A 13015-nucleotide genomic window follows, 5' to 3' on the forward strand; every position below is an offset into this window, starting at 1 on the left:
CTCTTTTTCAAGAATAGTAACAAAAGTTTTTTTCTTCTTTTTTTGTTCTTAATAATCACAATCAGTTGAATTGTGGATGGCACATGCTCTAGTGCGGTTTGCTCCATTAGTATCAAACATCTATCGTCCATATTATATCTCTCCAAGTCCCTTTTTTGTGTTTGTTACTGATACTCTCTTGTCACATGAAACGCCTATAATCTTTGGCACTTACATGATCTAATTACAGTATTGCAAGCGCTATAAAACACTTACTAAACACAAAACAAAAGACAGACAGTCAATCTGGCGGTGTCACAAACTGAACAGTCCGCTAAAGATCTTTTACACTGCAATAAATTTCTCTCCAGTGGTGTGGCATATGAAAACACAACAAAACATTCTTAAATGAAACAACTTTTGCCTGTGTTTCAATTAACACACACCATAACAGAAGCCCAGTACTAAAGATAAAGACACACAACCAAACACCAAGAAATCAACTTTTGAAGTGTGTATGAAAAATTGTTTATTTAACATTTGATAATAATTATATGTACACCAAATGAAAGGACAAATTTTCTACACAAGTGTCTCATTTAAAGTACTTTTCAGCCTTTAAACAAAACGAAACAAAAAATCTAACCTACACTCTCACATCAATAACAAACCAAAAGAAAAAAACCTTCTTCAACACATCTCAGTACTATCTACTTTCAATTATATGTTGCATTTTCTTTGCACTAAATTACTACTTCATGGGAGGCACCCAGCAATTTACACCAAGTCGCCCACACAATTCCACAGAATTCAGAAGAAATTTTAAAAAACAAAAAAAAACAACCCAAAGCCAGAGGACCTGACAATAGCAATGGTCTTGTCATAGTAATAATTAATTATGCTTCTTCTAGTCAAGCCAGTGCTTAATTCAATACTCAAGGTGAATTTATTCATTCCAGAGAAAAATATAAAAACATCAGATGAGCAAATCAGGATACCAGCAAGCACAGAGCCTGGATATGTACCAACACAACAAACTGAGATTGGAGAAAACAATTTGTGCAAACAAACAAGACGTACCTGGAACTGAATTAACAACCAGTGTCTCCTCATGAGCAAATAAAAGATGTGTTTGAAAAAAAAAAAAAAAAAAGAAGTGAACATTGTTTCAAGAGACTATCACTATCAAAAGACTTAGTAAGTTCAGACTGGAAGCAGAATTTACTCAAAGGTAGACAGACAATAGTTAACAGACAAGAAAATGCTCTTACATTGCAACTAATGCAAGTTATGTGAAGAGGAACCCGAAAATAAACATTCTGGAGCAGAAGAGATAAAAGATGTGCCATGATTACTTTCATACAAACAGTGGAATGTAACGGTTTCATGCATACTAATGCTGGCATAGATCATCCTCATCTTTTGCAAAGTGGGGTAGACACAAATTCTCAAATTTTCTATCTTTAATCTCTGGTCATAATTTTTTCCATTTGTGATCGTCACCGAGTCTTGAAAAGATTGCAACCATTTAGACTACAATTACTCAAACTTCAAGCGTAACAGATTGTTTCACTCAACCACCACTTTGCACAAACTCAGAAGAAATTTACTCAAGTGGGATGAAATGATAACATGTGAACTGATTTTTGCAAGTTACAGAGACCAACAATCCATGAGCTATGTGGAGGGAGAAAACTATCCGTGCTGCAGTAAAGCTACCTAAACATCAGGTTAGAAAATGTAAAGGTTGCCAGTTTAAGCTACAAACTATCTGAATAGTACTTCTGTTGTAACGCTTCCACTTTCACTTTCTCTCAAACTGAGAGTCCCAACAAACCAAGCAATCTGGAAAGAAGTCATACAAAACAAATTCCACCCAAAGCTAAAGGCCTGACGAGCAAACAATTATTTATCATTTATGACACAAGTTGTCTTCTGTCAGGACTAGCTTACAACAATAATGCACCAACGATGAGGTACCCACACCGTGCAACTTTGTCACTGAAGTTGTTAATTTAATTTCCATGAGAGCTGTATTGTCAGTCAATATCAGTCATCAATAGAAAACTATTCTCCTCTTCACCATGAAGTTTCAGATCTGAAACAGACATTGGCAGTCATGGTTTGCCACTCATTTCGCTGTTAGGACATTTTTTTTTAAAACTACATTACTATCCTAGTCTTTTCGGGTCGCCCTTCAGGACAAGTTCTCTTAGATACTTTTTAATGGTATATCACTGTCTTTTTTGGCTTCTTCAGTTTCCAGAGAGAGCAAGACCTGAAAAGCCTTTATCTCAAATTAAAAACAAAAACAAACAAAACAAAAAAACATATTCGTTCTTCATAAAATCATATAAAGAATGAAATCCTGGTACAACACTGCTGGACTGAGTCCCCCCCATCTTAATACATTTTTAATATTCAAAATGACAAGTTTATCATCATGAATCTCTCCTCCTGGTGCCTTTCAAACAGTCATTGTACTATGTGATTTGTACACATTGTTCTACTCATGACCAAAAAAATAAAAAAATTAGTGACAAAAGCTAAAGAACTACAATATCTACTAATTTTGATTCTTACTTTCATAGACATTCCCTACCTGCCATACTGCACAGAATATAACGAGATTCAAATATATCAAGATAGACAAATGGAGAAGAATGAATAATCCCTGGGCTTTTTTTTTTTCACACATGTAAATTCTAATATCTTGAAGCAGTACCTGAATTTCCAAACCCTTCCCCCTTTTCTCCTGTGACCTTATGAGAGATGAATAAATCATGGGGTAAATATACAAATGAAAAAAAACAACCCCCACTATGACAAGAAAATGATGAAGCGAAGAACTTTGTCACTCTGCTTCTTTCAGTTATCTGAAGCTAGAAACCATGAGTGCTGGTCTTGCTCGAGACGTTATATTATATTCCACTGTGTCTCTGGTCTCAGTGTAGCTCTCCAACATAAAAAGAACTTCACCACTGTAGGCTGGCAATGTATTGACAAAATGATCAGAGCATGAAGATGTTGTCTCTTTTACCACTGCACACTTTATTTATATATAGGCTTTTACAACTCGTACACGATCTCCCATTCAGCAACCGCTTCCATACCGTAAGAAAAGCTCTGTTCACTTAAAAATTGATAAAAGTAAAGTAAAGCTCCCAACATCTTCACGCCTCATGGCAATCACAGCGAACTGTTTCCGGTTCCAGAGAGACATGACCTTTGACCACAACTGTGAGCTCAAATGCTGTGCAAGATGAGAGAGGGCACTACATTACTTTTCTTTACTTTTACCAACTGCCACTTCTTATCCCCATTCTTTCACATCAGACCAGTCACTCAATAAGGCATCGTCAAGTTCTGCCCTGTCTCAAAGTTATGTAGCTTTTGCCAACTGTCCATCAGCACTCACAGACTTCAGCTCTGTCGCTCTCAGTAGCACAATGTCATCACAGGTAGATGTCGGACTGGTGGGTCACGCGGGCCACTATACACGTGATGTCATCTGGTTTGCCTCCTGAAAAAACAATTTTTAACCAGATTAAATAATTACTCTCATCAAAAACAAGACTAAACTGTAAAAACTCTGCATTAGTGTTGAGCTTTGTTTAACTTTTGTAAAAGTTTTACGGCACTTGCAACACAATAAGGTCATAGAATAGATTATGTGTTACAAAAGAGTAACACACAAAAAAGAAGGAGGGGAGATAAGGATGACAGATATTTGATAGGAAAGAAGGAGCAAACCACACCAGAGCACCTGCAAACCACCCACTTAGTTTTGAGTTAACCCATTTATTGCCCCTCTCCAGACTGTATAAATAAGCTGTGCAGTGATACTAACTACGAAGCAAGCCTAGTAGTGAAGGGGTTAAAGGACAAACTACACTCACTTCAGTAGAAATTGGATTATCACTAGAAAAAAAAGCCTCTGAATAATGTATATACCATAATATACATCTATGTCTGATCAGGCCAGATGGAAACAAACTATAATGTACCATAATGTACTTTAGTAACTAAAATAATACATTTATTTTTTTTCTCTTTCAACCAGTGAACAAGTTCAGGCTTACAATAAATGCCAAGCACACATTGGTAACATGGCATTTAGGTGGGTGATAACTGGGGTGTGTCCTTGAGCAAAATATGATAATCCTAGCCAAAAAAACAAGGCACTGATTAGTGGTGACTGGCAATGGCGTGTTTGTAGTACATGTTCTGTATGTATTAGGATTAGCATGTGTGAGCCCTTTGCGAACTAAATTTCCCCTTCAAGATCAATAAAACTGGAATGATTCGTTTTTTCAAATTTCTAGCAATTCAGCAGACCCTTTTGGTTGACAGAAGATAATGTCATTGTTATTTTTTTTCTTTTACAAGGTCATGTCATCAACTTGCAAGCCTTTTTAAGCCACAAAACTAGACTGGCACGCACCTAGCAAACAGATTTCCAAGTCCTAATTCTTTCTTATATAATTTAAAACACATATATCTAAATTGGTTAATATTGAAAAGACTTTTGTGTCCAACCAATTGAGCTATATATGCATGCCAGACTTAAGTATTAAGTGTTAGTGTTATAGATGCCTTTGAAATAAAATAATACCACAATATCATTAACTCTTTATCTCCATGGGGGGGTAAACTCACTATGCCGGGGCCCTATACTGGTCATTAAATATTAAAAAACTGAACCTATTTCCATAGTTCTTCATCTAATGAATAATCTCCCCCTAAAACAGATTTGTTTTCGGCAATGTCAAAAAGTAATTTGACGTTGAAGTCGTCGTAAAGGAATGCACTAGAGCCGCTGTCAGCGGCTTATCTGCATGGCTTGCCAGAGATAAAGAGCTAAGAGAAATAAAAGCATATGTAATAAGAATTTTGTTGGAGGATGGTATTCACTGCAGATGGATTCAAAAGCTTTGGGTGACAAAAAACTTTCAAATATTACACTAGGAAAAGGCAAGACAAACAGAAACAACGGAAGGAGAGAAACGAATAAGAAACTGTTAGAGGCACCCTCCAACCACTCGCAAAAGACAGGAGAACATGACAATTCAGATATTATATAAAATCCACATGTGACTCACAGCAATAACGTCAAAATTTACATCGCATATCCCTTCCACTGGCTAACAATACAGAATTACACACAAAAGGAACATAGTTTGAACCATAATACAAAGATTTTTATCTTACTTTTAACTTCTACTGATATCTAACATATTTTTTCCATCAGCTAACAAGCACAAAAACAAAACATAAAAATAACACACTCAAATCACAAAGCAAGTTTAATCCTGGCTAATCTGGATCTCCAAAACTATTCAATCCACATCAATAACTTTGTAACAGCTGCGAAAACAAAAGGCCTATGACAACAAAGCAATAGTAGCATAAAATAACCCCCACTCTTCTATGTTAGCGTTACATTATGCATGAGGCCTGCTCACTCACCTCTCAAATCAATACCGATATCATTGGCAGATATAGCGAAGGGGGACATGTAGTCAGGGTCTAATGAAAGCTGGTAGGCGTTTTCAGCAATGTTGCTAGCTGCATGCTGTATTCTCTCCTCTTCCTTATGTTCCTGTGGGGAATCCAGTTTAGAGATTACAAAACTTGCAGCATTCTCTTAGGTAGAAGTTTACAGTATTTACAGTACTAATATCAGATACATACAGATAGGCAACCAAGTAAACATTCACAGTCATCATTAGACATTTGATCTTTGTTTCATTTAGCATTTTATTGCACATGCAACAAAATTAGATGACAGCGGTGCCGAAGATTCAAGTTTTTAGTTTTAGTAAAGAGTTTTACGGCACTTGCAACACAATAAGGTCATATAAGTGCCGAAGATTAGAGGTGTTACAAGAGAGTAACAACAAACGTAAAAAAGAAGGAGGAGAGATAAGGACGATAGCTGTTTAGAGGAAAGAAGGAGCAAACCACACCAGAGCACCCGCCAACCACCCATAGACACTGATTTAACCGTTGCTTCATAACAGAATAATGGCTGAAAATGTGTAGTGGGATGTTTTAGTTTGAGTAAAGAGCAGCACATCTTGACTGACACAATATCAGTCATTTATTGCTGAGAACAAGCAAAACAGGTTGACACATAGCAATAACAGAGGGAAGAACAAAAAGAGCTAGGATCTGCCAGTGGCCCTTCCAACAACCGTGAAATGGGAGGTAAACGAAGTTCTGCATTGTCACAGACTCGCACGGATAATTCAAACATGCCACTGATTAACAACAAACATGTTTGACACATCCATAATTCAAGTCCGATGAAATAATCTTAAGACAAATATTGCTTACATGTAGAGCACCGAGTTGTCTAACAATCATATCCTCACTGAGATTGTCGAATAGGCCATCTGTTGCTAGCATCAAGATGTCTCCATCTTCTACCTTGAAGGAAGAAGCCTCTGCCATATCGGGACTGAAAAAGAAAAAAAAAAGAAGTCAAATGAACGAGTGCCTCAAGAAAGGGACTATTTGTTGTCACAATAAGTGTTAAACTAGAAGCCTACATAGGAGTGAAAGTGATCACGAGTAAAAAATTTATGCAATTCCACCAGAAAATCAGTCTAATGATTCTTTAATTACATTCTAAAAAAGATTTTGCTCAGCGCTATTTCAAATTTTAAGCAGTGTACAAATTAGTGTATTCAAAGAGTGTCTAGTGAGAATATCTTCTAAACTTGTTCACCCTTTGTGCTACCTCCACTTCCAGAAGGAGGCTTGTGAACAAAATTCAAGACAGATATTTGTGAGGCAGCGTTGTGAAATCATCAGGCGCTCGTCAAAACAAAGGAATCAAAGACACCGGCAATTTCTTTCAAATTTTCTTTTTCTCCTCAACACCTTTAATGTGCTTTTATAAAGGAATTTCTCTTTGAATGCTCCCGAAAAAATGTTGATTAAAGCCACAAAAAATGTAAATTTCCAGTTTCCAAGGACACTCAAGCTTTGTGAGTCACCAAACTTCGCCAGCCATTTTTTGGGCCGATTTTTACCTCTCAAACCAGGCAACCTCCACCACCTTCAATTGCAAATATTTTGACTTCTATTTAAGTTAGATTGGTATTTTTTCACCAAATGAAAGACAAATGAACAAGCTTCAACTCGCTGACTACGGATCCCGTCACAGGTATGGGGCGGGCAGTCAGTTCGCAGGTACGGATCCCGTACCCTCGACGGGATGGACTTTTGCGGTTTTGTTCCGTATCTTGTGCTCCCGTCACATGAACGGGAACGGACTCCAGTGCTAGTTTCGTTTCGTGCCGAGTTTGGCGGAAGTTTCGTGGTAACTTTTTAAGCAATTGAAGGTGAAGGACAGTCACTTCATCTAGGGTTGACCTGACCGGAACTCGCGCTATGTTTTTTCTATACAAATGATAGTAATCCGACAGTCGCGTCGAAGTAACGGTCGCATGAACAAGAATCACATAAATTCGCTGTTTTCAATACTTCTGTACGTTTTGCTAGTTCTAGTGACTCAGGATATGATGTGTCTGATAGTTAGGACCCTGGATATGTACCCAAACACGACCCCAGTCGAAGTTTTAGGGCTAGATTTAGCACTAGTACTGTTGTTGTTCGCACGACGAAATCACAACTTCGTTCCCTACATCTGTCTCATGTAATTCAGTGTATGGGTCTGAGTAAACGCACAGACCAACTTATATATTTTCACCAAACACTCACACATGGATACAAATCAAAACAGAACATCAAGAGTTGTGGTGATGTTTTGAAATACCCCCAAAAATGCCAGTACTCAGCGCTAGTGATTTGTGAAAGGGGCCAGTAGTCAGTGAGTTAAGGTGGTAATAATAATTTTATATGCGTCAAAATTGACGAGCGCTTGATCCCACCGCGCCCTGACACATTTTTCATACCTATCACTGAGCCAATGTCCATCTCTAGACGGAGGAGCCACAGCCAGCTGATAAGGCGTGTTGAAGTAGTGCTGTTGTTCTATGGACCGGTGGACCACCTCCCCGTCCCGTATCAGAAGGAAGCCGCTGTCGCCAAGATTAGCTGCATAGATGGTCCTCTCTTCTCGGTGAAGTGACACTATGCAAGCTGTACTGCTGCCTGTGATGAAACATCCATTACATTTACATAAATTACAAAAATTATTTTACACTTGCAGTCATAAGGAAAATGAGTTTAGCCTTATTCCGAGAAGAAAAAAATTAGAGATAGCTTCAAAAGGGTTTTTTTCTCCTGCACTTTGTATAACTAGGAAAATCTGAACTTCACTTATTTTTGGGTGATATCAACCCTAAGCTTTATTATCATCATACAAAGAATGCTTACTAGAAGAATTGGTAGGGTGTGAAAAAAATGTTATAAAGAGAAGCATAATTTGAATCTGGGATAACCTGAATCCTTTCTTGCAGAGAGATAAATGTCTACACATGCAGACTTCATTCACAATTGGTCGCTTTTAAGCACAAGGGGCTATCCTGACAAACTTTGTTTTGAGAAAATAGAAGGTAAAGTTTTGGATCCTTGTTCAGTTTTTTTTTAAAGACAAGGAGAGTTTTCTCTGTAACCAAACAAATATACACACCAATGAAACCAAACTTCTCCTATAGGTAGGGCAATGCCCATTTTTGGAGTAGGTCAAGATTTCTGGAAACCCTCTTGTCCGTGATTCAAAAAATCATATATACAATTCTTGTATTATTTCCATGGCCATATTCATCTGAAATTATGCTGACAGAATAAATCAATTCCAAGTACCTATTGTTGGCACTTTCTGCTCCAGCATTTCGCTGTAACCAGCAGCGATGATGTTGCCAGGTGACTGGGGGGCAAAGTGTCCCTCTCGCACCATGCGCTCACACGCCAACATTAAGGTGCGAGGGAAGGTTGAAGGATCTACACCATAGTTTCTCCATCCTCCTACCCCATCGGCTACGCCTAAGAAAAGACACAATAAAAAGATACTGCATAAAAGAACACCAAAGAGCTATAAAAACACAAGAGGCAGGTGTATTCATTTCCAACAGAAAAGATAAAGATGTAGGCTTAACACACAACAAGTACCAGTACTAAAAAAGAAGAAAATTTATTCCCATAGAAAGACCTCTTTCACTAAAACCCACCCTACACCTCTGACATTATGCTTCATTAAAGAAAAAAAATTATAGTAGAGGGTTTTACGGCACTCGCAACTGCATAAGGTCATATGAGCGCCAAGGGGTGGGTGTCAACAGAGAAGTCTTTACAGGGAATCAGACTTACTCTGCTCGCCTCTCTAGCTTCAATAGCACAAGGCCAAGGTCTGCTTCAACTATCAAGGCACCCCGGAAATAGCAGGTCACAAGAGTATGACAAACATACAAAAGAAGTAGAGGAAAAAGACATTAGTAAGGATTAGGAAAGAAAAAGCAGCAGTTCCCTGTTGTAGATCAGGCACAGTTTTGAGCGTGACATGAATCAACCCATTTACAATTCTACTGTGCTTGAACAAGAAATGCCCCCCCTTTGGGAATGACCTAAAGACACTATAGTCAGTGGCACTGCCGCGGGGGAACATTATGCTTCAACGTTTCATTAAGTACAAATATTGCCATTGTGCAGTACTGTGGATTTCACTGACACACATAGAGAATGGGAGGGGATGGGGGGAGGGGGAGACACGACATTCACACACACATTTTTAGACTAACAGAGGTGTGGGAGAGGGGGGCGGGGGCGGAGAAGACGCATGCATGCATTATTGGGGGGAGGGGGGGGGAGACGCATGCATGCATTATTGAAGCTTGAAAACATTCTTGAAATAAGTAAACAAGAAACATCAGCAACTCTGTGCTTCATGAGAGAATCCTTTGAAACTTTTTAAATTTAAACATGAAAGAAAGGGGGTGTAAAAGAGAAAGCAAAAGACTTAAAATTTGAGAGAGACAGAGAGAGACAGAGAGAGAGGAGAGAGAGAGAGAGAGAGAAAGAGAGAGAGAGAGGAGAGAGAAAGAGAGAGAGAGAGAGAGAGAGAGAGAGAGAGAGAGAGAGAGAGAGAGAGAGAGAGAGAGAGAGAGAGAGAGAGAGAGAGAGAGAGAGACAGAGAGAGAGAGACAGAGAGAGAGAGAGAGAGAGAGAGAGAGAGAGAGAGAGAGAGAGAGAGAGAGAGAGAGAGAGAGAGAGAGAGAGAGAAATAGAAAGGGTGACTGCTCGATTTAAATTATGACATTGTTCTTTTCTTCAAATTGCGTCTTGCGATTCCTCCAACTCCAAAACGGAGGAAAAACGATCGTTCATCGAAAAGACATCCGCAATCTTCATTTAGATCTAGATCTAGGCTAGCCGCGAAACTAGATCAAAGATTTATGTCTGTCTGCCTAGATCTAGATCTAGACCACATATCTAGAAGAACCTAGGTCTACCCTGAGCCAAGAGGACACAGAAACTCTCCGAAATCACAAAAGAGTTCCCGCTACCGGGTCTTTTGTATACTTTGTGACTTTGTTCCCCGTTACCGGGTCTGTATACACTCCCAATCTCAAACAGCATCCGTGTGCACATGTTTTAGCTGTGTTCTGACCGTCTAGATTATAAAAATGTATCTCAATCTAGATTTCTAGATCTGGAAGTGGCTATTCTCACCTGGGGTGAGAATAGAAATACGATCGACCTCTCACCCCGGATGAGACTTGCAACAGTAGGCTATTCTCACCCGGTGTGAAACAAGACCTGTTTTTCCTAATTTCGGAATGTATATACTTTCTATCGATGTGGATGATCAAATGGATAAAGGCAAAGAAAAGATTACGTTATAGCACAAAAGTAAGCTAATTTTATCGACTACAAAGATGCTATGGCTATTTCACTTTTCGAATCGAGCCGAACTACGGGGGTCGCCATTTTGTTTTGCCCGGAAGTTCTCGCAAGATCTACTCCTCCCCTCTTCTTTCTCTCTGTCTCTTTCTGAATACTGTCTATCGGTGTGGACGATCAAATTGACCAAAACAAGGTTTAAAAATGATGTTAAAACACAAAAGTAAATTAATTTGGTCGTCTACAAAGATGCTACGGCTATTTAACTTTTCGAATCGAGCCGAACTACGCGGGTCGCCATTTTGTTTTACCCCGAAGTTCTCGCGCTACTCCTCTCTCTCTCTCTTTCTCTCCACTGCCCACAGACAAAATTGTACGCTTTTAGTAGGCTAACAACAGTAGTAATGGAACGTTTGTTCACGGCATAGAATTCTACAATTTTTCTATTATCACAGTGTAGAATTCTGTGGTTTAGGGTGAAAGCAAAATTGGTTGGCCTAGATCTAGGCTATAACGGTGAACGCACACCGGGTGAGAATAGCCAATAAGACTCACCTGCACTATTCTCACCCCCAAGGACAAGGTGAGAATAGAGGTGGCCTCTAGATCTAGATATCTAGTAGACTCTACTAGGCGGTTATTTTGTAGTTTCATTCGTTAACTCTTTCAGAACGTAGTTGTTTTGGGGTCTAGACGTAATTAACTTGTAACTTGATTCTGCTACACACACAGGTGTGTACACAATAACTGCTAATGTAGTGTAGGCTTTCTGAACTGTGGGTTACAATTCAATTAAAAATTTAAATAGGAATTTAACTTAAATTTAAGAGTTGAAAATCCTCTCCTAACCTTTTAAGTGAAAAGTATACAAACGTAAGCTAAACAAAGAAACTCCTGTGCTAGCCTACACCTACAGTAATAACAATCACAGCTGACAGCACGAGTGCACCCTGCTGACCTCTTTTTGTGACTGTCACGAGTGACGGATTTCAAGGTGAACTTCGAACCAAAACAAACACAGAATCTACCCTGATTTAGATTTCAAAGTAAAGAAGTTTTTTCCCCATTTCCGATACAACAATTTAGACTCACCGATGACATCTGCCACTTTGTTTCTACTGATGAAATAAGCATCGTCACCGAACGTCCATTTATTGCCGAGATTGCTTGTTTTGGTGACGGACTTCGAAAATCCTGACGCCCCAGTTACAAAATGCAAGGGCTCTTTTGGTTTGTCGAAGGGTGTCTTGACTTGAAACTCGTTGTGGATTCCAGCGGCTATAGCACGAGCTACGATCCTCCCGTACTGGGCCACCGATTGCATGACAAGGTCACTGGGAATTCAGTTCAGTTTTATCCTGATCCAAACAAACTGTAGCCTACTCCCAAATGAGCTTATCGTCAGGTCCCCACACATTCACATGCTTCCATTCTTGAGAGTCTCCATCTTTGTCTCCTTCGTGACGTCATTATGACCTTTGAGCGAAGGGAAATAACCAGGGGAAATAAACTAGGTCAGTAGGTCTATGTCATCAACATAGTACGAGACCAGGCAGCGAGTTAGCCTACATGTACATGACATGTACTTGCAACTTGTTTGTATTGTGAAGATTGAAGCACAGTTAAGGCCTAAAATTATTCCATAATCGTTGGGTTAAGTACCCCGGGTGGGATTGGCCCTTGGTCGGTCATTTGTTTGCATAATTTAGTCATACAAGAGTCATGTAGAGATATATGTCAAGTTTCGCGGTACACTATACCAGAGAGGGTTTACAGTACTGTACGTAAAACTCTGTGACTATACTGCATTATTATAACGTTCCTTTTTATAACTAGATCTAATCTAGATCTAGATTCTAGATCTCTATATATATATATGAATACATGTATTTATTTTTTGCAAAGCGTTAACGCGTATAGAAGGGTCTCGCGCTGTTGGAATTGAACTTGATATTACTAGGGGCTAGGCCTTCCAAAAGTTTTTTACCTGACCATGAAGGAATAAAGGTAGAAAGCTGAAATTTGGTGCTGAGCTTAGTCTTTCTTTATGTAGTCGCCTCCCAGAGTTAGATCTATACATTTTTGCCATTGTGAATGACCTTGAAAAGACCTTGAGAAACGAGTGTGATCCATACTAGGATCCACAACATACACTAAACCAGAATATATCATTATCGGTTTTCACGATCGTCTGTGTGTGTGTGTGTGTGTGAGAGAGAGAGAG

At 39.0% G+C, this 13015-nt stretch overlaps 1 protein-coding gene across 1 annotated transcript; it reads right to left on the bottom strand.

Moving 5' to 3' along the window:
• Positions 1–483: 483 nt before the first annotated feature.
• LOC101853630 (protein phosphatase PTC7 homolog) lies at positions 484–12253 on the bottom strand. The gene is made up of 6 exons (XM_005102603.3): positions 11884–12253; positions 8758–8937; positions 7905–8103; positions 6319–6442; positions 5449–5581; positions 484–3502 (listed from the first exon to the last, which is right to left on the bottom strand). Exons 1-6 carry the CDS (start codon positions 12113–12115, stop codon positions 3435–3437), a joined length of 936 nt encoding a protein of 311 aa, XP_005102660.1. The 5' UTR covers positions 12116–12253; the 3' UTR covers positions 484–3434.
• Between the last annotated feature and the right edge of the window lie 762 nt (positions 12254–13015).

This window comes from Aplysia californica, unplaced genomic scaffold, assembly GCF_000002075.1.
Source record: "Aplysia californica isolate F4 #8 unplaced genomic scaffold, AplCal3.0 scaffold00332, whole genome shotgun sequence".
Lineage (NCBI taxonomy): Eukaryota > Metazoa > Mollusca > Gastropoda > Aplysiida > Aplysiidae > Aplysia > Aplysia californica.